The sequence below is a fragment of the Oncorhynchus gorbuscha genome, linkage group LG25 (assembly GCF_021184085.1).
Source record: "Oncorhynchus gorbuscha isolate QuinsamMale2020 ecotype Even-year linkage group LG25, OgorEven_v1.0, whole genome shotgun sequence".
In the NCBI taxonomy this organism is placed as follows: Eukaryota; Metazoa; Chordata; class Actinopteri; order Salmoniformes; family Salmonidae; genus Oncorhynchus; species Oncorhynchus gorbuscha.
Genome location: NC_060197.1, coordinates 11,930,302 through 11,956,019, shown reverse-complemented (window position 1 = coordinate 11,956,019; position 25,718 = coordinate 11,930,302). Strand labels below are relative to the sequence as shown.

General features: G+C 46.3%; 1 protein-coding gene across 5 annotated transcripts in view; it reads left to right on the top strand.

The window, feature by feature from the left end:
* The window catches only part of LOC124013622 (signal peptide, CUB and EGF-like domain-containing protein 1), a 146,675-nt gene that overhangs the window by 36,601 nt on the left and 84,356 nt on the right, over positions 1–25,718 (top strand). For all 5 annotated transcript variants that reach the window (XM_046327953.1, XM_046327957.1, XM_046327956.1 and 2 more), the window contains exon 4: positions 48–182. In XM_046327953.1, the coding sequence (XP_046183909.1) occupies positions 48–182 (135 nt within the window). The remainder of the gene's footprint in view (positions 1–47; positions 183–25,718) is intronic.

Sequence of the window (25,718 nt, the reverse complement as noted above, 5' to 3'; positions counted from 1 at the left end):
CTCTCTCTCTCTCTCTCTCTCTCTCTCTCTCTCTCTCACTCTCTCAGACGTGGATGAGTGCATGGACAACAACGGAGGATGCCAGCAGGTGTGTGTGAACACCATGGGAAGCTACGAGTGTATGTGCAAGCAAGGCTTCTTCCTCAGCGACAACCAGCATACCTGCATCCACCGCTCCGACGGTGAGTGGACAAGTGTGTGTGTGTGTGTGTGTGTGTGTGTGTGTGTGTGTGTGTGTGTGTGTGTGTGTGTGTGTGTGTGTGTGTGTGTGTGTGTGTGTGTGTGTGTGTAGAGACTGGACATGACCCGTGACATCGCTACAAAATTCGGGTTAGAGGTTGGGGGGGTCAAATGCGAAGGCGTCCGCTAGGTTTGCAAAGGGTCGGAAAATTTCCGGTACATTTCTGAAGTTAAATTTGTCAACAAAAGTTAGATTATAACAGGGAACCTTTTTTGTGGGATACACAAGGCAATTCTAGGTCTTGGGTCATATTTTGGTTAAACTATCCCTAATTCAATGGAATTGCAACCCTCTGCATGCACAGTGCATTCTTCCATCACATGTGCAGTGCACTCTTCCATCACATGTGCAGTGCACTCTTCTGATTCTCAAGATCTTCCTCACTAATGAGATGCTATTGAGCCCACACTACTACACAGTCTGAGCCAAGGACTACATGCTTTCTGGTAAGTTTTGATTACAGTACTGGGTGGGATGAATATATTTTAAATGACATACATTCTTTTTTTAACTAGTAAATAGTAGCCTACAGCAAAGTGTGTTTAAATCATTTCTAACTTGTTAACAATTTCTGCTAGTTAGTTTTAGCTACCTTGTGGGGTTTAGCTTGCTTGAGCCTGCTAACTGAGTAATGTTAATTCACCTGTTTCCATACATGTTTCATTTTTAAATGTTTTTTTATTTTTTTTATTTTTTTACAAATGAGTTGTTTAATCTAACTGCTTAACTATTTATCAGTACATGGAATTGTATTTGGGTTTTATTTACTTCTTTTTATCTCATCTTTACAGGAAAATTCCATGGGCACTATCTGATGCAAGGAGACATTTCACTGCAGCTAATGTAGAAGGAAAAGCTGTGTACATTTTTGCCAAATCATATGTGAAGAATGCAACAAAGATGCAGAATCATCTGGTCAAGTGCATAAAGTTCCCTCAGCGCTTACAACAAGCAACCTCTGAAAAAGGTCCCTCTACTTCTATTCAAGGTGAAAATGATGAATCTGACAGACGCCTTAACGATAGCAACAGCTCATGGTCCTCCTGGAATCAAAAGTTTGTTTTACTCAATGGAGGAATGTAGTCAGAGAAATGCTGATGAATGTCTTGCTCGAGCTGTGTATGCAACTGGTTCACCTCAGCTCACAGGCAATGTGTATCGGAAGAAATTTCTGAATGTTCTTCACCCAGCAAACACCCCTCCAACCAGACATTCTTTATCTACTCATTGGCTGGTTGCAGAGTTCAATAGAGTTCAAGTGAAGGTCAAGCAAATCATAGAGAAGCAGACTGTAATGCAATCACCTCTGATTGGTGGTCGAAGGTTCGTGGGCAAGGAATAATTAACTGCATCATCTCCACCCCTCAACAAGTATTTTACAAGAACACAGACACAAGGGACAACAGACACACCAGTCTCTACATTGCAGATGATCTGAATACAGTCATCAATGACCTTGGACCACAGAAGGTATTTGCAATGGTGAAAGACAATGCTGTGAACATGAAGGCTGCTTGGTCTAAAGTGGAGGAGTCCTACCCTCACATCACACCCATTGGCTGTGCTCATGCATTGAATCTGCTCCTCAAGGACATCATAGCATTGAAGACAATGGATACACCCAACAAGAGAGCCAAGGAAATGGTTAGGTATGTGAAGGGTCATTAAGTTATAGCCGCAATCTACCTCACCAAGCAAAGTGAGAAGAATAAGAGCACCACATTGAAGCTGCCCAGAAACACCCACTGGGGGGGTGTTGTCATCATGTTTGACAGTCTCCTGGAGGGGAAGGAGTCGCTCCAAGAAGTGGCCATATCACAGTCTGCCGATATGGACATCCCCATCAAGAGGATCCTCCTGGATGATGTATTTTGGGAGAGAGTGGTAAGCAGCCTAAAACTCCTGAAACCTATAGCAGTAGCCATTGCACGGATTGAGGGAGCGAATGCCATACTGTCTGATGTTCAGACTCTGCTTGCAGATGTAAGAGAAGAAATACATGCTGCCCTGCCCACTTCACTGTTGCTCCAAGCAGAGGAAACTGCAGTTCTGAAATATATCAAAAAGTATGGAGACTTCTGCCTGAAGCCCGTACACGCCACAGCATACATGTTGGACCCCAAGTTTGCAGGCAAAAGGATCCTGTCTGGTGCAGAGATCAACAAGGCTTGTGGTGTCATCACACCCGTGTCTCGCCACCTTGGCCTGGATGAGGGCAAGGTTCTTGGCAGTCTGGCAATGTACACTTCCAAGCAAGGGCTTTGGGATGGAGATGCAATATGGCAGTCGTGCCAAAATATCTCATCAGCCACCTGGTGGAAGGGACTTTGTGGATCTGAGGCTCTTTCCCCTGTTGCCTCCATCATCTCCAAATCCCACCAACATCAGCCACCTCAGAGCGCAACTGGTCCTTGTTTGGGAACACACACACCAAAGCACGCAACAGGCTGACCATTACAAGGGTTGAAATATTGGTGGCCATCCGGGCAAATTTGAGGCATTTGAGCCTGACAACGAGCCGTCCTCAACAAGGTTGGAAAGTGACAGTGAAGATGAGGCCTCAGAGTCTGTTCAAGAGGAGGACATTGAGGAGGTCCAGGGAGAAGACATGGAAGCCTGAGAGGAAGACAACCAAAGCTTTAGTTTCTAGACTATCATTTTACAGATGTATATTGAAAGCGTTTCTGGGAGATGCGATGGATCATTGGGGATAATTCAATATTCCCTTTCTTTAGTTGTTCAGTGAAATCATCCCATTGAGAGTCAACTCATTTATTTAAAGTTCCATTTATAACTACACTACAGGTCAAACGTTTGAGAACCCCTACTCATTCAAGGGTTTTTCTTTATTTTTACTATTTTCTATATTGTAGAATAATAGTGGAGACATCAAAACGATGAAATAACACATACTGTATGGAATCATGTAGTAACCAAAAATGTTTTAAACATGAAAATAGCCACCCTTTGCCACTCTTGACATTCTCTCAACCAGCTTCACCTGGAATGCTTTTCCAACAGTCTTGAAGGAAGTTCCCACATATGTTGAGCACTTGTTGGCTGCTTTTCCTTCACTCTGCGTTCCAACCCATCCCAAACTATCTCAATTGGGTTGAGGTCAGGTGATTGTGGAGGCCAGGTCATCTGATGCAGCACTCCATCGCTCTCCTTCTTGGTAAAATAGCCCTTACACAGCCTGGAGGTGTGTTGGGTCATTGTCCAAAGGAAAAACAAATTATAGTCCCACTAAGCCAAACCCAGATGGGATGGCGTATTGCTGCAGAATGCTGTGGTAGCCATGCTGGTTAAGTGTGCCTTGAATTCTAAATAAATCACTGACAGTGTCACCAGCAAAGCAACCCCCCACCATCACACCTCCTTCTCCATGCTTTACGTTGGGAAATACACATGCAGAGATCATCCGGTTCACCCACACGGCGGTTGGAACCAAAAATCTCCAATTTGGACTCCAGACCAAAGGACAAATTTCCACCGGTCTAATGTCCATTGCCTATGTTTCTTGGCCCAAGCAGGTCTCTTCTTATTATTGGTGTCCTTTAGTAGTGGTTTCTTTGCAGCAATTCAACCATGAAGGCCTGACTCATACAGTCTCCTCTGAACAGTTGATGTTGAGATGTGTTTGTTACTTCAACTCTGTGAAGCATTTATTTGGGCTGCAATTTCTGAGGTGCAGTTAACTCTAATGAACTTATCCTCTGCAGCAGAGGTAACTGCAACAGAGGTAACTCTGGTTCTTCATTTCCTGTGGTGGTCTTCATGAGAGCCAGTTTCATCATAGAGCTTGATGGTTTTTGCAACACAAAAACTTTCAAAGTTCTCGAAATGTTCCATATTGACTGCTCTTCATGTTTTAAAATAATGATGGACTGTCGTTTCTCTTTGCTAATTTGAGCATAGTTCTTGCCATAATATGGACTTGGTATTTTACCAACTAGGCAAGTCAGTTAAGAACAAATGATTATTTTCAATGACGACCTAGGAACAGTGGGTTAACTGCCTTTTCAGGGGCAGCTGGTTGAAGCTGGTTGAGGGAATGCCAAGAGTGTGCAAAGCTGTCATCAAGGCAAAGGATGGCTCATTGAAGAATCTCAAATCTCAAATCTATTTTATTATGTTTAACACTTTTTTGGTTACTACATGATTCCATATGTTTTATTTCATAGTTTTGATGTCTTCACTATTATTCTACAATGTAGAAAATAGTCCAAGTAAAGAAAAACCCTTGAATGAGTCGGTGTCCTAAAACTTCTATTGGAAGGATTTAATCATTTGCAATTATGTCTACTTATGATAAGGTCAAATGTTTATGTTTCTGTCTCCATATGATATGGTAAATATATCCAATTCAAAAAACATCTACATTTAAATGGTATTCATATTAATTAGCATATATTCCTGTTAATTCCCATATATTTCCGTTCATTTCCATATATTCCTGTTAATTCCCACGGAAAGTTTCCACCACTGAATATTCCCCAAAATGTGCAACACTAGCATCCACCATGCCTCGCCTTTGTGCAGTGACCATTAACCGTGGAACGCGGCGAGAAGCAGCGCGGAGTGGGCGGGATGCATGACTTCTGACGCATGTTTCTCGTCCGTGTGATCCTCCTATGGCTGGTTGCGGTTTCATCCATAACCTCGCTGGCGCTCCGGCTTCCCCGACCCATTCCGCCTGTCAGACTTCATGTATGGTCTCAGTCTGGATCAGTGAGGGTCTGAGAGGTGACGGGGGGGACGGCAGAGAGAACATCCTCCTCCACACTGAGGAATCATAGCACATTCCTCCAAAAATACACAGTTCAACAAACACACACACACACACACACACACACACACACACACACACACACACACACACACACACACACACACACACACACACACACACACACACACACACACACACACACACACACACACACACACACACACACACAGCAGCAGCAGCAGTGTAATTGAGGAGTTCAGAGAGATATGAAAGGACCCTCATCCATCATCTCTGTGATGTCACTATCGGACACTTCAGGAATGTGGAGAGGGGTGAGTGACTGAGGGGGTGAAGGAGGGTGAGGGGCAATCAGATGACCTCTCTCTCGCGCTCTCTCTCGCGCTCTCTAGCTCGTTCTATGGTCTTGGATTAGTAGGGCAGTGTAAGCAGGGAAGCAGGGCTGTTGGGGCACACAGTCAGAGGGAATTCAGACGAGCTGAAGAAAGAGTGAAAGAGACACAGAAATAGAAACATTCCATGTTTGCTCTCTGGAATACCCACGAACCTGGATGTGAATATCCCCCTTTCCTCTCATACTCTCTCTCTCTCTCTCTCTCTCTCTTTCACGCTCCGTTCTGTCCCTCTCTCTCTCTCTACCCCGCACCCTTCTATCCCCTCTCTCTCTTTCCACCAACTCTGTCTCTCTCAGTCTCTCCTCTCCTGTCCTCTCTATATCTCTCTATTTTTGTTTTACATCAAAGCCATTCCTCAGTTAACGTGTAATTAGTTGGCCTGTCAGAGATGCTGGGGGTAAACAGCCCCTAAAGCAGCCTGGTGTATTCCTCCAGCTCAGCTCTACCCACTCTTGACCAGCCCCAGTCCAGTCACAGCCTGCTCCTGTGGCCCTCAATCGGACGCTTGTCTCCCCGCTCCTCCCAGACGGGAATAGCAGCAGCTTCTAGGTGTTCCAGAGGAGTCTCCACGCCTGTTTCCATCTCTCTCTCTCCATCTCTCTCTCTCTCTCTCTCTCTCTCTCTCTCTCTCTCTCTCTCTCTCTCTCTCTCTCTCTGTGTGTATATATATGCAGTATGTATCTCTACATTTACATTGCATTTGAGTAATAAAAAATTAAACAACAGCAATACAATAAAATACAATTGAAAGACGAATGGTCATTCCACCGTGGGTGCTCTGGTCAGTGGGTGCGCTCACCCCGTCTTGCCCTGAGACCCTGGCAAGGCAAAGCCCCCCGCGCCCTAGCCCAAGGGGATTTTCCAAGGGTGCGAAGGACCAAACCCCGGCCGACGCCCGGGCGGGCATGGAAGCGAGTGCACCCAGAACCATCAGGACCGGAACACAGACCAGTTACAGTGTGAAACCAAAACCCAAAACATAAATAACAAGACGCAAAACATACAATTATCACCCCCCCCTCACACCTGATTGGAGGACCTCAAGCATTTATACTGTGCATGTATTTATTCCATTACTCATTAATTCCATCCTTCAGAAATCCACAGATCAACCCATTTTTTTCTAGTAAATCATCATTCTACTATTCCTCTTCTATTACATCCCTCCATTCTACCATGGTGTCTCACTAGGAACCTCCCCATCATTCTATCATGGTGTCTCACTAGGAACCTCCCCATCATTCTACCATGGGGTCTCACTAGGAACCTCCCCATCATTCTACCTTGGGGTCTCACTATGAACCTCCCCATCATTCTACCGTGGTGTCTCACTAGGAACCTCCCCATCATTCTACTGTGGTGTCTTGGAACACCTTACAAAATACTTTAAAAATGGAAGAACTTGTCCCAAATGGTGTTTTTAAATCACTGATGAAAGATTTTGAGGCTGATTCCCTGACCTGTCAATGTTTTTAATTTGCTGTTTTATACTCTTGTGAATTCAATGTTTTTTACTAGATTACTTGTAGTTTTTCATGTTGTCTGTCTGTAATTGTTTTTGTAATGACTTGATGCTGCCTATCTTGGCCAGGGCGCTCATGAAAAATAGATTTTAATCTCAATGAGCCCTTCCTGGTTAAATAAAGGATAAATAAGATAAATAAAAATAGGAATCTCCCCATCATTCTAGCGTGGGGTCTCACTAGGAACCTCCCCATCATTCTACCATGGTGCTTCACAAGGAACCTCCCCATCATTCTACCATGGTGTCTCACTAGGAACCTCCCCATCATTCTACCATGAGGTCTCACTAGGGTCTTGAACCTCCCCATCATTCTACCATGGTGTCTCACAAGGAACCTCCCCATCATTCTACCATGGTGTCTCACTAGGAACCTCCCCATCATTCTACCATGAGGTCTCACTAGGGTCTTGAACCTCCCCATCATTCTACCGTGGTGTCTCACTAGGAACGTCCCCATCATTCTACCGTGGGGTCTCACTAGGGACCTCCCCATCATTCTGCCGTGGGGTCTCACTAGGGACCTCCCCATCATTCTGCCGTGGTGTCTCACTAGGAACCTCCCCATCATTCTACCGTGGGGTCTCACTAGGGACCTCCCCATCATTCTGCCGTGGTGTCTCACTAGGGACCTCCCCATCATTCTGCCGTGGTGTCTCACTAGGAACCTCCCCATCATTCTACCGTGGGGTCTCACTAGGGACCTCCCCATCATTCTGCCGTGGGGTCTCACTAGGGACCTCCCCATCATTCTGCCGTGGTGTCTCACTAGGAACCTCCCCATCATTCTACCGTGGTGTCTCACTAGGGACCTCCCCATCATTCTTCCGTGGGGTCTCACTAGGGACCTCCCCATCATTCTTCCGTGGGGTCTCACTAGGGACCTCCCCATCATTCTGCCGTGGTGTCTCACTAGGGACCTCCCCATAATTCTGCCGTGGGGTCTCACTAGGGACCTCCCCATCATTCTTCCGTGGGGTCTCACTAGGGACCGCCCCATCGTTCTATTGGGTTGGATGCAATGGCGTTCTATTCCCAAGTGCACTACTTTTGACCAGAGCCCCGTTCAAAAGCTGTGCACTATATTGAGAATAGGGTGCCAGTAGGGTGAAAACTACCCGACCAGGCAGGAACTGAACATGACAGATAACATCATTGAGGAAACTAGCTGCGCATGAATCAATTGAGGAAATTCTGTCTTCTCTCAAGTGATCTTATTTTGATCCAAGTCATACAGACAAACAGCCCATTGACTTGAGATGTAATCCAGAGTTTGTCATTCAAACATACAGCATATAGACAACACATTCATTAGGAACTGGTATTTGTGATGAATGAGTTGTAGAACAGTGTAGAAACAGTGGTGTATATGCCTGTATATGTTCAGTAAGAGGCCCCTAGACACCCAGCGGGCCCCGGAGGAGATATAGAGTTACAAAGTGAACCGTAACACTTCTCTATTTCAGTAAAATATGGCAGTAGATGTCCCCACATGTTGTGAATATAATATGCTTGTAAATTCTTCTTCCAACTCAACTCCATTCCTTGGCAATTTGGTGCGAGTAGTAAATTGGGAATTTGAGTTGGTGCCCATCCCGACAGTGCTCAGAGCCTGGCCATGGAAACCAATCAGAATCCTCCTATTAAAAAAAGGTACTTTCCTCCTGCCTGAGGAACTTCATACCCATCACAGAGAAAGAGAGACAAATTGAAGGGAGAGAGAAACACATTATGAAGTAATTGTACCATACACAACAGGGGACCCATGTCTGAGTGTGTGCATGCTTAGCCCTACAGTGGAAACAGGACATGTTGGCAGTGTCGGGAGTTAGTCGACAACCCCTGTCTGCTGTCATGACGTTTGTTTCAGACGGTTGGAAAATCATTCATCGGCGGTTGTGGTGTGTGTGTGTCTGTGTCTGCATGTGTGTCTGTCTGTGTCTGTCTGTCTGCGTGTGTGTCTGTGTCTGCGTGTGTGTCTGTGTCTGCGTGTGTGTCTGCGTGTGTGTCTGTCTGTGTCTGTCTGTCTGCGTGTGTGTCTGTGTCTGCATGTGTGTCTGTCTGTGTCTGTCTGTCTGCGTGTGTGTCTGTGTCTGCATGTGTGTCTGTCTGTGTCTGTCTGTCTGCGTGTGTGTCTGTGTCTGCATGTGTGTCTGTCTGTGTCTGTCTGTCTGCGTGTGTGTCTGTGTCTGCATGTGTGTCTGTCTGTGTCTGTCTGTCTGCGTGTGTGTCTGTGTCTGCGTGTGTGTCTGTGTCTGCGTGTGTGTCTGTCTGTGTCTGTCTGTCTGCGTGTGTGTCTGTGTCTGCGTGTCTGTCTGTCTGTGTCTGTCTGTCTGCGTGTGTGTCTGTGTCTGCGTGTGTGTCTGTGTCTGCGTGTGTGTCTGTCTGTGTCTGTCTGTCTGCGTGTGTGTATGTGTCTGCGTGTGTGTCTGTGTCTGCGTGTGTGTCTGCGTGTGTGTCTGTCTGTGTCTGTCTGTCTGCGTGTGTGTCTGTGTCTGCGTGTGTGTCTGTGTCTGCGTGTGTGTCTGTCTGTGTCTGTCTGTCTGCGTGTGTGTCTGTGTCTGTGTGTGTGTCTGTCTGTGTCTGTCTGCGTGTGTGTCTGTGTCTGTCTGCGTGTGTGTCTGTGTCTGCGTGTGTGTCTGTGTCTGCGTGTGTGTCTGTCTGCATGTGTGTCTGTGTCTGCGTGTGTGTCTGTCTGTGTCTGTCTGCGTGTGTGTCTGTGTGTGTGTCTGTGTCTGCGTGTGTGTCTGTCTGTGTCTGTCTGCGTGTGTGTCTGTGTCTGCGTGTGTGTCTGTGTCTGCGTGTGTATCTGTGTCTGCGTGTGTGTCTGTGTCTGCGTGTGTGTCTGTGTCAGCGTGTGTGTCTGTGTCTGCGTGTGTGTCTGCGTGTGTGTCTGTGTCTGCGTGTGTGTCTGTGTCTGCGTGTGTGTCTGTGTCTGCGTGTGTGTCTGCGTGTGTGTCTGTGTCTGCGTGTGTGTCTGCGTGTGTGTCTGTGTCTGCGTGTGTGTCTGTCTGTGTCTGTCTGCGTGTGTGTCTGTGTCTGCGTGTGTGTCTGTGTCTGTCTGCGTGTGTGTCTGTGTCTGCGTGTGTGTCTGTCTGTGTCTGCGTGTGTGTCTGTGTCTGCGTGTGTGTCTGTGTCTGCGTGTGTGTCTGTCTGTGTCTGTCTGCGTGTGTGTCTGCGTGTGTGTCTGTGTCTGCGTGTGTGTCTGTCTGTGTCTGTCTGCGTGTGTGTCTGTGTCTGCGTGTGTGTCTGTCTGTGTCTGTCTGCGTGTGTGTCTGTCTGTGTCTGTCTGCGTGTGTGTCTGTGTCTGCGTGTGTGTCTGTCTGTGTCTGTCTGCGTGTGTCTGTGTCTGCGTGTGTGTCTGTCTGTGTCTGTCTGCGTGTGTGTCTGTCTGTGTCTGTCTGCGTGTGTGTCTGTGTCTGCGTGTGTGTCTGTCTGTGTCTGTCTGCGTGTGTGTCTGTGTCTGCGTGTGTGTCTGTCTGTGTCTGTCTGCGTGTGTGTCTGTGTCTGCGTGTGTGCGCCGTCGTGGGTCTCCCGGTCTCCCGGGGCGTCAGATGAAATGACCTGTCCACGGCTCCTGAGAGGACTATATATAACGGCAGGGATTACTAGCTTATCGCTGAGGGATGGCGGGGGACCGGAGGTGTATAGAGACACTGTCTTATTAGTTTGTTTCTTGCTTGGGTTGGTTGGTTGGTTGGTTGGTTGGTTAGTTCAGTCATTTGTTTGTTCACTCACTCATTCACTCACTCATTCACAACCTTTATATCCCTGGTGGAGAATAAGTAAGGAACTGTGTGGCGCCAGTGGAGCAACTGCGTTACACTGTGGTTCAATAGGTCTTTATTGACCTTGTCACTGTTGTTGGTGCCCCACAACACTGATAATGTCACCTACAGTAGAAAGATAGCAGGTTAGCTAACAGCAGTCAGGCGTACTGTAGTTCAGTGGTCACCAACCAGTCGATCGCGATCTTCAAGACATTCCTAGTCGATCACCAAATACTTCTGTAGAAAAGCGTGCGCTCCTTTTTGTTGTTGTTGCGCTGTTGGCTGAAGGTGCACTTCAAATCAAACCCTATTTGTCACATGCGCCGAATACAACAAGTGTTGACCTTACAGAGAAATACTTACTTAGTTCACGAAGAGTTAAGAAAATATTTACCAAATAAACTAAAGTAAAAACTAATAAAAAGTAACACAATAAAATAACAATAACGAGGCTATATACAGGGGGTACCGGTACCGAGGCAGGGGCTGGGGCTGGGGTACAGGTTAGAGGCCATTTGTACATGTAGGTGGGGGTGAAGTTACTATGCATAGATAATAAACAGCGAGTGGCAGCAGTGTACACATCAAAAGGGGGGGTCAATGTAAATAATCTGGTGGCCATTTTATGAATTGTTCAGCAGTCTTATGGCTTGGGGGTAGAAGCTGTTGAGGAGCCTTTTGGTCCTATACTTGGCGCTCTCGTACTGCTTGCTGTGCGGTAGCAGAGAAAACAGTCTATGACTTGGGTGACTGGAGTCTCTGACAATTTTATGGGCTTTCCTCTGACACCACCTATTATATAGGTCCTGGATGGCAGGAAGCTTGGCCCCAGGGATGTACTGGGCCGTACGCACTACCCTCTGGAGTACCTTACGGTCAGATGCCGAGCAGTTGCCATACCAGGCAGTGATGCAACCGGTCAGGATGCTCTCGATGGTGCAGCTTTAAAACCTTTTGAGGATCTGGGGACCCATGCCAAATCCTTTTAGTCTCCTGAGGGGGAAAAGGTTTTGTCGTGCCCTCTTCACAACTGTCTTGGTATGTTTGGACCATGATAGATCGTTGGTGATGTGGACAGCAAGGAACTTGAAACTCTCGACCCGCTCCACTACAGCCCCGTTGATGTTAATGGGGGCCTGTTCTACCCGCCTTTTCCTGTAGTCCATGATCAGCTCCTTTGTCTTTTTCACATTGAGGGAAAGGTTGTTGTCCTGGCAACACACTCTGCCTTCCTCCCTATAGGCTGTCTCGTCGTTGTCGGTGATCAGGTCTACCACTTTTGTGTCGTCAGCAAACGTAATGATGGTGTTGTGTCGTGTTTGGTCACGCAGTCGTGGGTGAACAGGGAATACAGGAGGGGACTAAGCACACCCATGAGGGGCCCTAGTGTTGAGGATCATCGTGACAGACGTGTTGTTGCCTACCCTTACCACATGGAGGCGGCCCGTCAGGAAGTCCAGGATCCAGTTGCAGAGCGAGGTGTTTAGTCCCAGTGTCCCTAGTGTAGTGATGAGCTTCGCTGGCACTATGGTGTTAAACGCTGAGCTGTAGTCAATGAACAGCATTCTCACATAGGTGTTCCTTTTGTCCTGGTGTGGAAGTGCAGTGTGGAATGCGATTGATTCAGAAGCCCTGCGCACCGGGTAGGCAAAGAGTTCCCATTTTTAACTTTTTTTCATTTGTCTGAAAAGACAACCTCCACCTACCTGGGAGATTTATGTCTGTTTACGCTTTTATTCAGCACTGTCACACTGTTGTGTGCTTCTCTGTACTTGTTCTCGCGCTGCAGCTGCCATGAATTAGTAGCCAAGTTTATTGATAGCCCTGTGTTTTTATTATCGTTAGCAGCTCGTTGTACCTATTTTGATATCGAGGAATATTTCACTTTCTCTGGTCATAGAAACAACATTCATTTGTGCATGAGGCAGATGCAGAGTGACTTAAGTTTCACCATCAGGTGGAAGGTGTCCCCTCTCTCTGGTCAGTCTCGGGAAAGAAAGGAGAGAGCAGGGACCTTGAGAGGCGGACCTTCCGCTGATTTTCCCTCCTGCTGAGACTAATGCCGTGTTCACAACAACTGGGAACTTGGGAACTATGACATCTCCTTCTTCAGTTCGTTCAAGACAACTGAGAACTGACTGGGAATATATTTTTGATATTATGAAAGGTCATCTTTCTAGAGCTAAAACTTTCCGACCTGAAGATCACTGATGTCATACCTCGTTTTTTTCCCCGACTTCTCAGTTGTTGTGAAAGCACCCTGACCATCAGATACGGGTACCATCAGTCCAGTAAATAAAAAAAATTGAATTATTTGCTAATTATTTCAATTTGTGCTGTGCTGTGCCTCGCAAATGCTACACCAACTGATCTATTTTGATACCAAAGCTCCATTTTCTAAATATAATATGATTTGAGAAGAATCAAATCAAATGTATTTACTGTATATAGCTCTTCTTACATCAGCTGATATATCAAATTGCTGTACAGGAACCCAGCCTAAAACCCCAAACAGCAAGCAATGCAGGTGTAGAACCACGGTGGCTAGGACAAACTCCCTAGAAAGGCCAAAACCTAGGAAGAAACCTAGAGAGGAACCAGGTTATAATAATAATAATCACAGTAGTTGTTGAGGGTGCAACAAGTCAGCACCTCAGGAGTAAATGTCAGTTGGTTTTTCATAAACGATCATTGAGAGTATCTCTACCGCTCCTGCTGTCTCTAGAGAGTTGAAAACAGCAAGTCTGGGACAAGTAGCACGTCCGGTGAAAAGGTCAGGGTTCCATAGCCGCAGGCAGAACAGTTGAAACTGGAGCAGCAGCACGGCCAGGTGGACTGGGGACAGCAAGGAGTCATCATGCCAGGTAGTCCTGAGGCATGGTCCTAGCGCTCAGGTCCTCCGAGAGAGAACGGATGAAAGAAAGAGAGAAAGAGAGAATTAGAGAGAGCAGACTTAAATTCACACAGGACACCAGATAAAACAGGAGAAATACTCCAGATATAACAAACTGACCCTAGCCCCCCGACACAAACTACTGCAGCATAAATACTGGAGGCTGAGACAGGAGGGTTCAGGAGACACTGTGGCCCCATCCGATGATACCCCCGGACAGGGCTAAACAGTCAGGATATAACCCCACCCACTTTGCCAAAGCACAGCCCCCGCACCACTAGAGGGATATCTTCAACCACCAACTTACCATCCTGGGAAAAGGCTGAGTATAGCCCACAAAGATCTCCGCCATGGCACAACCCAAGGGTGGCGCCAAACCAGACACAAAGATCACGTCAGTGACTCAACCCACTCAAGTAACGCACCCCTCCTAGGGACGGCATGGAAGAGCACCTGTAAGCCAGTGACTCAGCCCCTGTAATAGGGTTAGAGTCAGATAATCCCAGTGGAGAGAGGGGAGCTGGCCAGGCAGAGACTGCAAGGGCGGTTCGTTGCTCCAGAGCCTTTCCGCTCTTTCCTTCACACTCTTGGGCCAGATTACACTCAATCATAGGACCTACTGAAGAGATGAGTCTTCAGTAAAGACTGAGTCTGCGTCTCTCACATGGATGGGCAGACCATTCCATAAAAATTGAGCTCTATAGGAGAAAGCCCTGCCTCCAGCTGTTTGCTTAGAAATTCTAGGGACATTTAGGAGGCCTGCGTCTTGTGACCGTAGCGTATGTGCAGGTACGTACGGCAGGACCAAATCGGAAAGATAGGTAGGAGCAAGCACATGTAATTCTTTGTAGGTTAGCAGTAAAACCTTGAAATCAGCCCTTGCCTTAACAGGAAGCCAGTGTAAGGAGACTAGCACTGGAGTAATATGATCACATTTTTTGGTTCTAGTCAGGATTCTAGCAGCCGTATTTAGCACTAACTGAAGTTTATCCAGGTAGCCGGAAAGTAGAGCATTGCAGTAGTCTAAACTAGAAGTAACAAAAGCACGGATACATTTTTCTGCATCATCTTTGCACTGAAAGTTTCAGATTTTTGCAATGTCACGTAGATGGAAAAGAGCTGTCCTTGAAACAGTCTTGATATGTTCGTCAAAAGAGAGATCAGGATCCAGAGTAACACCGAAGTCCTTCACAATTTTATTTCAGACGACTGTACAACCATCAAGATTAATTGTCAGATTCAACAGAAGATATCTTTGTTCCTTGGGACCTAGAACAAGCATCTCCGTTTTGTCTGAGTTTAAAAGTAGAAAGTTTGCAGCCATCCACTTCCTTATGTCTGAAACACAGGCTTCTAGCGAGGGCAATTTTGAAATGTACTGCTGTGTGTTATACGCATAACACTGCAAGTTAACATTATGTTTTCGAATGACATCCCCAAGAGGTAAAATATATAGTGAAAACAATAGTGGTCCTAAAACGGAACCTTGAGGAACACCGAAATGTATTTGATTTGTCAGAGGACAAACCATTCACAGAGACAAACTGACATCTTTCCGACAGATAAGATCTGAACCAGGTCAGAACCTGTCCGTGTAGACCAATTTGGGTTTCCAATCTCTCCAAAGGAATGTGGTGATCGATGGTATCAAAAGCAGCACTAAGGTTTAGGAGCACAAGGACAGATGCAGAGCCTCGGTCTGACGCTATTAAAAGGTCATTTACCACCTTCACAAGTACAGTCTCAGTGCTATGATGCGGTCTAAAACCAGACTGAAACATTTTGTATACATACATTGTCTTCAGGAAGGCAGTGAGTTGCTGCGCAACAGCTTTTTCAAAACATTTTGAGAGAAATGGAACATTCGATATAGGCCGATAGTTTTTTATATTTTCTGGGTCAAGGTTTGGCTTTTTCAAGAGAGGCTTTATTACTGCCACTTTTAGTGAGTTTGGTACACATTCGATACTGCATGGTACTGTCTTTCCAAGCTAGTTGGAAGACTTCCAGTTTGGTGTGGCGCCATTTCCGTTCCAATTTTCTGGAAGCTTGCTTCAGAGCTCGGGTATTTTCTGTATACCAGGGAGCTAGTTTCTTATGACAAATGGTTTTAGTTTTTAGGGGTGCAGCTGCATCTAGGGTATTGCGCAAGGTTAAATTGAGTTCCTCAGTTAGGTGGTTAACTGATTTTTGTCCTCTGACGTCCTTTTGTAGGCAGAGGGAGTCTGGAACGGCATCAAGGACTCGTTGGGTTGTCTGAGAATGTATAGCACGACTTTTGATGCTCCTTGTTTGGGGTCTGAGCAGATTATTTGTTGGGATTGCAAACGTAATAAAATGGTGGTCCGATAGTCCAGGATTATGAGGAAAAACATTAAAATCCACAGTGTTTATTCAATGGGACAAAACTAGGTCCAGAGTATGACTGTGGCAGTGAGTAGGTCCAGAGACATGGAGAAGAACAATATTGTCAGGGCAGACATATATGTTGTGATAATGTATCTGGCCTACTGCACAAACCTCATTCCTACATAATTCCTACACAATGTTACATTTTTTAAGTCAGGTTTAATACTAATCTGAGTGGTAGATCTCGGCTTGCTTTTTGACTGCGAAAGTGGTCTTGACTCAGAAAAATCTGGTGACCACTGCTGTAGTTATTAACACAGGACAGCTTTTGTTTGGGCCAGTCCACAACTGGACTTCCCCAGGTAGTCTCGAGGCTTTCTGCCTTCCTCATGTATTGAAGGAGAGGGGGACTTTATTCTGCCCTGTGTTGGGGGATTGGGGTGGAGGGAGGGAGAGTTGGGGGATTGGGGTGGAGGGAGAGTTAGGGGATTGGGGTAGAGGGAGAGTTGGGCGATTGGGGTTGAGGGAGAGTTGGGGGATATGGGTGGAGGGAGAGTTGGGGGATTTGGGTGTAGGGAGAGTTGGGCGATTGGGCTGGAGGGAGAGTTAGGGGATTGGGGTAGAGGGAGAGTTGGGCGATTGGGGTTGAGGGAGAGTTGGGGATATGGGTGGAGGGAGAGTTGGGGGATTTGGGTGTAGGGAGAGTTGGGGATATGGGTGGAGGGAGAGTTGGGGGATTTGGGTGTAGGGAGAGTTAGGGGATTGCGATGGAGGGAGAGTTGGGGGATTGGGTTGGAGGGAGAGTTGGGGGATTGGGTTGGAGGGAGAGTTGGGCGATTGGGGTGGAGGGAGAGTTGGGGGATTGGGATGGAGTGTTGGGGGATTTGGGTTGGAGGGAGAGTTGGGCGATTGGGGTGGAGGGAGAGTTGGGGGATTGGGATGGAGGGAGGGAGGGAGAGTTGGGGGATTGGGATGGAGGGAACGGGGGAATGGAGAAAAGGGAAAAATAAACACAGGAGACAAACACAGTTGAGTCGACCAATGGAAGCGTGTTTATTTGAAGTTGTGTGAGGAGAGGAAGCAGACAGAGGGAGGCTGCTGTTGCTGTGCTCACACGCACACACACACACACACACACACACACACACACACACACACACACACACACACACACACACACACACACACACACACACACACACACACACACACACACACACACACACACACACACACACACACACACACACACTCTCTTTATGACGGAGGAATTCTCACTTTAAACAAACAAAGGCAGGAAATCTGAGGTGAAGGGAACTCTTAAATGACGGCCCCAAGGGTCCTGCTGAACTCTCTTAACTAGTGGGAACACTTCTATCTGACTACTGTCATCATCAATTAGTTCCTATAGTATCAAACCGTATATAGACTTCACTTACACCTAAACACACTTAACTTTGTCTCCCTTTCAATGCCTGTAAATTACTGTAGGAAAATTGTGTGTGTGTGTGTGTGTGTATGTGTCTCCTCTATCTGAATCCCTCAGTTTGCTCTGTCAGATAAGTGGTCCTGGGAGTGCAGTCATTGAGAATAATCTAGCATCGAGAGGGGGCAGTGTTTGTACTTTGTATTACCCCCCCCCCCCCAACACACACACAAACACAAACACACATACTCTAGCAAACATCCTGGTGGGACAGTGGGATCCTGGAAGCTGCTGTGTGAGTATGTGCGTGTGTGTGTGTGTGTGTGTGTGTGTGTGTGTGTGTGTGTGTGTGTGTGTGTGTGTGTGTGTGTGTGTGTGTGTGTGTGTGTGTGTGTGTGTGTGTGTGTGTGTGTGTGTGTGTGTGTGTGTGTGTGTGTGAGTATGTGCGTGTGTGTGTTTGCAGTATGGGGGTGGGGAGCAGTATGGGGGTTGGGGGAGCGGAGTTTGGGGTTGAATGGTGTGTGTGCGATGGGTCCTGGTGTGACAGAGAGGCGGGTATGTCAGTCACTCCGACAGACAGGTCAGGCCGAGCTCTCTGTCTTCTTAGGCTGGAGGCAAATCTTGAGGCTAAGTTTTGGGGACGAGACTCCCAAGTTTATGTCTGTGAACTTGGTATGAGATCAGTTCAGAGTGAGTTTAGTTTCCTGTGTGATGATGCGTGTGTCTGTGGGTGTGGGTGTGTTCTTTCATGTGTGTGGGGGTTTTCTTCATTGTGTAAGGTTCTAGGAAATAAAGACAGGGTGAGTGGCCGGAGAAAGATTGGGATAAGATGTCTCTGAAAGAACACTTAGACCAGAGTTGTTCTCATTCAATCACACGTTTGACAGTGTCTTTTGTCCCACATTGAGTAAATGGGAAAACGCTTCAGTGTTTTCAGGCTACAGGGTTTTCTTGAGTCCCGCCTGGTTTTGTATGGCTGCAGACCTTTCCTTGAACTGCACTGAATACAAGGATAATCTGTCCAGGCGGCTCTCAATGTTTTCACATGCACACACACACACACACACACACACACACACACACACACACACACACACACACACACACACACACACACACACACACACACACACACACACACACACACACACACACACACACACACACACACACACACACACACACACACACACACTCGCACACACTCGCACGCACGCACACACACACTCGCTCGCACGCACGCACGCACGCACGCACGCACGCACACACACACACACACACACACACACACACACACACACACACACACACACGGACATCAGAGCGGGGTGGAGGTGCTGAAAGTGACTGGGCACAGGCTAACACAGTGGCCACACGCTGCCTCCCTCTCAAACACAAACTTCTTCCTCCATTTTAGAAATACTTTGTTTAAATATTATTCCAGTCTGTGTAAAGGCTTTGACAATGACCTCTAATGATTTGGTTGTGAGTTTCTCTCTTTCTCTCTCCCCCCTCTCTCTTTATCTCTTTCTCTCTTTATCTCTCTCTGGGGGTAAATATGAGTTGTTATTTACTTCGGAAGAATGTCCATTTGACATTTTTACTCTTCTGCCATGTTCACTGTATTTTTAGGTCAGAGTTTGTCTTTGGTGAGTCAAAATGTTTTACGAGTGTGAGTGTGACTGACCCGGTGTGTGGAGTTAGTTACAACCGTCAGAGCTACAGGGGAATGGACACCGCAACATCTCCATACTGTCCACACACACACACACACACACACACACACACACACACACACACACACACACACACACACACACACACACACACACACACACACACACACACACACACACACACACACACACACACACACACACACACACACACACACACACACACACACACACACACTTCTTGTAATTCAAATAATCCAGGTTATGGAAGGTTCCTGACCCAAATGGCAGTTACAACTGTAGCCTGATTCCAGATCTGTTTGTGCTGTCTTGCCAACTTCAATGACCATAGAAGCAAGACAGTACAAACAGATCTGGTACCAGGTTAGTAAAGCTCTTGTTCCCTTAACAGAGATGAACAGCTGGACCCTGTTAAATTGAACTGAACAACCAGCTTCCTGCCCTCCTCTCCACCCAGTCACTATCTGGATGTAAACTTAGTTTCACTAATGCAACAGCATAGGAGAGGCCCTGTGTTACTGGTGGTATTACTGGCGGTGCCAATTGGTCCTTTAACAGTTGTTTTCACAATTTTGTCAAAAAACTACACACAATTAGCACAACCCTACACCAAAGTAGCACAACACTTCAGATCATTTGCATAATGGAACGCTTTTGTCAAAACTATACACGACTTCATAAAAATAATATTTTGTTACCATACGAAACACACACATTTCAGATGACTTCAATCTTTTTGAACCAGTCACACACTGCTGTTGCCAACCTAAAACACTGCTGTTGCCAACCTAAAACACTGCTGTTGCCAACCTAAAACACTGCTGTTGCAAACCTAAAACACTGCTGTTGCCAACCTAAAACACTGCTGTTGCCAACCTAAAACACTGCTGTTGCTAACCTAAAACACTGCTGTTGCCAACCTAAAACACTGTTGTTGCTAACCTAAAACACTGCTGTTGCCAACCTAAAACACTGCTGTTGCCAACCTAAAACACTGCTGTTGCCAACCTAAAACACTGCTGTTGCCAACCTAAAACACTGCTGTTGCCAACCTAAAACACTGCTGTTGCCAACCTAAAACACTGTTGTTGCTAACCTAAAACACTGCTGTTGCCAACCTAAAACACTGCTGTTGCTAACCTAAAACACTGCTGTTGCTAACCTAAAACACTGCTGTTGCCAACCTAAAACACTGCTGTTGCTAACCTAAAACACTGCTGTTGCCAACCTAAAACACTGCTGTTGCTAACCTAAAACACTGCTGTTGCCAACCTAAAACACTGCTGTTGCTAACCTAAAACACTGCTGTTGCTAACCTAAAACACTGCTGTTGCCAACCTAAAACACTGCTGTTGCTAACCTAAAACACTGCTGTTGCCAACCTAAAACACTGCTGTTGCCAACCTAAAACACTGCTGTTGCTAACCTAAAACACTGCTGTTGCTAACCTAAAACACTGCTGTTGCCAACCTAAAACACTGCTGTTGCCAACCTAAAACACTGCTGTTGCTAACCTAAAACACTGCTGTTGCCAACCTAAAACACTGCTGTTGCCAACCTAAAACACTGCTGTTGCCAAACTAAACACTGCTGTTGCTAACCTAAAACACTGCTGTTGCCAACCTAAAACACTGCTGTTGCTAACCTAAAACACTGCTGTTGCCAACCTAAAACACTGCTGTTGCTAACCTAAAACACTGCTGTTGCTAACCTAAAACACTGCTGTTGCCAACCTAAAACACTGCTGTTGCTAACCTAAAACACTGCTGTTGCCAACCTAAAACACTGCTGTTGCAAACCTAAAACACTGCTGTTGCTAACCTAAAACACTGCTGTTGCTAACCTAAAACACTGCTGTTGCCAACCTAAAACACTGCTGTTGCTAACCTAAAACACTGCTGTTGCCAACCTAAAACACTGCTGTTGCTAACCTAAAACACTGCTGTTGCCAACCTAAAACACTTTCAGCAAGTCTAATTGTCAGCGATTATTTAAGTACACGGAGAAAGTGCAACTATACAAACACTACACAAGACCAAAGCTGCAGACTGAGGAAAACATCATGTATTTCTCTCCATGTACCCAAATCAGTCAACATGTCAACATGGAGAATCACAACAAAACATGTCCCAGTTGTCATGCTACTACAGTAGTGTGCATAACACTGTTAGCTCAGCAAACAACAGACAAACGTAAAATACTGTATCCATTACAGGTTACAATTACAGTAAATAACGACAACAACAAACATAAAATACTGTATCCATTACAGGTTACAATTACAGTAAATAACGACAACAACAAACATAAAATACTGTATCCATTACAGGTTACAATTACAGTAAATAACGACAACAACAAACGTTTAAAAAAATCATCTGAAAAAAACTGACAATATTGTACAGAAAATACAACAGTAAACATACTATACATTATCTCTTCGCCTTGCTGGATCTGGCCAGAGAATTTCCTCAACATCACAAGCAATATCGTCATTAGCAAGACAACGCGGGAAGAACCGTCTTGAATGTCGAATCCATCCTTGCACAGCTGCGGCGTCGACTTGGTCACAGGCGTCCTCCGTGGCCTGAATGAGGGGTACCTGAGCCTGGGGCTGGAGATCGTAAACCTTCCTGGCCTGAATGAGGGGTACCTGAGCCTGGGGCTAGAGATCGTAAACCTTCCTGGCCTGAATGAGGGGTACCTGAGCCTGGGGCTAGAGATCTTAAACCATCCTGGCCTGAATGAGGGGTACCTGAGCCTGGGGCTAGAGATCGTAAACCTCCGTGGCCTGAATGAGGGGTACCTAAGCCTGGGGCTAGAGATCGTAAACCTCCGTGGCCTGAATGAGGGGTACCTGAGCCTGGGGCTAGAGATCGTAAACCTCCGTGGCCTGAATGAGGGGTACCTGAGCCTGGGGCTGGAGATCGTAAACCTTCCACCGCCATGCAGAGAACAACTCTTCGATAGGGTTTAGAGACGGAAAGTATGGTGGAAGGTATAGTGCTGTCAACTGGACCAAAGCAGGGCGGTGGAATGACACATTGTCCCAGATGACCGTGTATTGCATCTGGTGCATTTCATTACCTGCTGTGATGATGTGGTGCAATCGGTCCAAAAATGCGAGAATGTGAGGTGTGTTGTAAGGGCCCATTTTGGCGGAGGGCAACCCCCTGCTGTGAAATGGCAGCGCAGAGTGATTTTACCCCCACGTTGCCCTGGGACATTGATTATAGCCCTGTGGCCAATGATATTTCTGCCTCTCCTTGCTTTTGTGAGGTTGAACCCAGCCTCATCAATACATATGAATTCATGCAGGATTTCCTCAGCATCCATCTGCAAAACTCCCTGAAATACAGTGAAAGACAAGATTGTGTAGTTCAGGATAGAACTAGTATACAGTCAATGTAAAAAAGCCAACAATACAAACCTCCACATACTCCTGCCGCAGCCGTTTGACCCTCTCTGAACTCCGCTCAAAAGCCACTCGATAAAGTTGTTTCATTTGAACCTGATGTCTTTTCAGGATGCGTGCCAGTGTTGACAGAGACCTGATGGACATTATTGAAAATGGCATGGTCACCGTTAATGTTGGCTTGTAGTTCTCTGAGCCTGATAGCATTATTGGCCAAAACCACGTTTATTATCTCTCTCTCTTGTTCTTGCGTATATGGGCCCCCTTCCTCCTTGTCGTTCCTTGTCGTTCCCGACCCTCAATCCTATGTAGAGAATAACATGTAACTTACTGTACAATGTCACAAGAAGGTGTATGACAAGTGCTGATATGGTGCTGACAATAAGCAGCTGATTACTGTAACTGTGGACAGATCTTCTACCTGTTTTCCTGTCTAAAAGTCCTTATGACAGATGCCACTGTATATCTGCTAAGATTTGGCTGAAGTCTCAGTCCAGCCTCCCTCAGCGTCAATCCGTGGTTCACAACATGGTCCACTAGTGTTGCACGAATGTCATTTGATAAATGTGGTCCTCTTCTTCTTTGTGCACGTTCTCCTCCTGCTTCAGGTCTTCCTCGACCTCTGGCTCGGCCTCTGCCTCTTTCTCTACCTCCTCTCCTTCGTGTACTCCTCCTCTCACCCTCACTCTTCTTCTGACTCCTTCCATTTTGGTTGAAGGCAGGTGAACCTACCTGCTGTATTTTTATAGTGCTTAAACCTGATTGGTGTGTCTACAATTTAGCAATAATGTGTTTCTGCACCTGATGGCTGTGTTTAACAGATTGGCTCATAGGTGTGGTAATTTGACAGTCAGTGCTTTGGAATTGCAAGGAAGTGACATCATGATTTACTTCTGTGTCTGATGTATACAAGTGTGTTTAGTGTTTTGCAAATCACTGTGTGTAATGTTTTGCAAATAGTGTGACGCTGACAATGTGCTTACAGTTGTGCAAATCTAGCCTTGTGTTTTGGTCCTTGAGTATAAGGTTTTGCTAATTGTGGGAAAAGTTCAACTTTAGTGTGTAAGCAATCGTAAAAAACTGTGTTATGACATCACTGTTCTGAAGGACTGACAGGAATCACTAATATCACCTTTGCTTTCGCCTGAGACTCCACTTCCCACGACAGAGAGAGAGAGAGAGAGAGAGAGAGAGAGAGAGAGAGAGAGAGAGAGAGAGAGAGAGAGAGAGAGAGAGAGAGAGAGAGAGAGAGAGAGAGCGAAAGTGTCTGTGCGCCCTCTTGTATTTGAGGAAGAGATTGGGGAGGGATATGCTCAGTTTGAAGGACATCAATGCAGCGCGTTGAAGAAAAGCTACTCATTGAAATTCATGGCTTAGTACCTATAGCATTGTGGTTTCAGCCGGCCAGTGAGAGAGAGAGAGAGAGAGAGAGAGAGAGAGAGAGAGAGAGAGAGAGAGAGAGAAAGAGAGAGAGAGCGCGAGTCTGACAGATTTAAATTAAAATGGCATTTACAGGAGCACGGGTGGAAAGAGAGGAGAGGAGGGGTGTGTGTGTGTGTGTGTGTGTGTGTGTGTGTGTGTGTGTGTGTGTGTGTGTGTGTGTGTGTGTGTGTGTGTGTGGTGTGGTTTTTCCTCCAACGAGCCTGCAATTTTTAGTTGAAGGGACAAGGGCGCCTTAATGCTTGCTACCAAGTTGGCTACAGCCGTCCATGTATCTACCTATAGATGCCAACATCTTCCATTCAATACAACAAAGCACCGATTGTGGTTGATTTAAACCAGTCAAATCGTCTCAGTGGTTTATACCGTATGATTGACAGTCCGTTAACAAACAACTCTCCTATACAGTAGTGAGGATAGATGCTCCGTACAGCTTCAAAGCCACTATGCAAGAGATGGAATCTTCAAGTTAGTCTTCAAACTGAATTTTTCTCTTCTGGCCGTCTCTGACATCAGAACCTACGCTACAGAGAAAGGACAAATCAGGCATCTAGAGAGGCTCTTTGAAGAGGAACTTTAGCTCTAATAGTTGTATAAATTGTTGCAGCGAGGCTTTGAACGTCCTTCCCGTTTGATATTACATTGGGAGCCTTTAAAGGGTTTATTTAAAAGGGCCCTTTTAAGTGGAAGCTTTATGGGCGGCTGTGCTGTGTGATCACTACTCAGGGCAGAGGAGTACACACACACTGGTCCTCAACACGCACACGCGTACATGTATGCGCGCATGCACGTGCACAAGCACACACACGCTCAGACGCATTTACACGGGACAGTGATGACTGGCGACTCTCGAAAGAGATGCAGAACAGCCGCTCATCCCTCTCAGATCTCAGAGGACCCCTCTCTCTTCAGGCAGCTCCTCTGTGTGTCCTGGACTCCTCATGGTGTTGTGACTGAGGCAGCCCTGGTGAGAGAGAGATCAGCCTCTCAGTCTCTCTGACTGGCATCCAGCCTGCCACATAAACACCACCATCTTCTCATCCCTCGGCAGAAATACTGGAGGCAGGAGAGACCTGAGGCACTAAAATAGGCCTCTCTGTCTCTCACTCTCTCTGTCTTCCACCAACTGTCTCTGTCTACTTCTTTCTTTTTCTGTCCTCCTCCCCCTCTCTCTTTCCCTTTCTCCCCCCTCTTTCTTACTCTTTCACCTCCATCTCTCTCTCTCTCTCCCTCCATTCCCCTCTCCTCTCTCTCAACATCTCTGTCTCCCCCTCTCTCTCATATTTGTCCTCTAGTCCAACACTTGACGTGTTCTGCTGGTTGTCCAGGCTGTATTAGCAGGGATGTATTAACAGGGATGTATTAACAGGGATGTATTAACAGGGATGTATTAACAGGGATGTATTAATGGCGCTGTATTAACAGGGCTGTATTAACATTAACAGGGATGTATTAACAGGGAACTATTAACAGGGATGTATTAACAGGGATCTATTAACAGGGCTGTATTAACAGGGATGTATTAACAGGGATGTATTAACAGGGATGTATTAATGGCGCTGTATTAACAGGGATGTATTAACAGGGATGTATTAACAGGGATGTATTAACAGGGATGTATTAAAAGGGATGTATTAACAGGGATGTATTAACAGGGCTGTGATATGTTTGGACCTGGCATTGGGCTCCTGAGAGCTCCAGAGAGTGGAGCGGAGGCTGGGGACTGGGGGCTGGGGATGGTTGGGTCGACTGCGGGCCCTGTCTTATCTGGAGGGATGTATTAACAGGGATGTATTAACAGGGCTGTGACATGTTTGGAC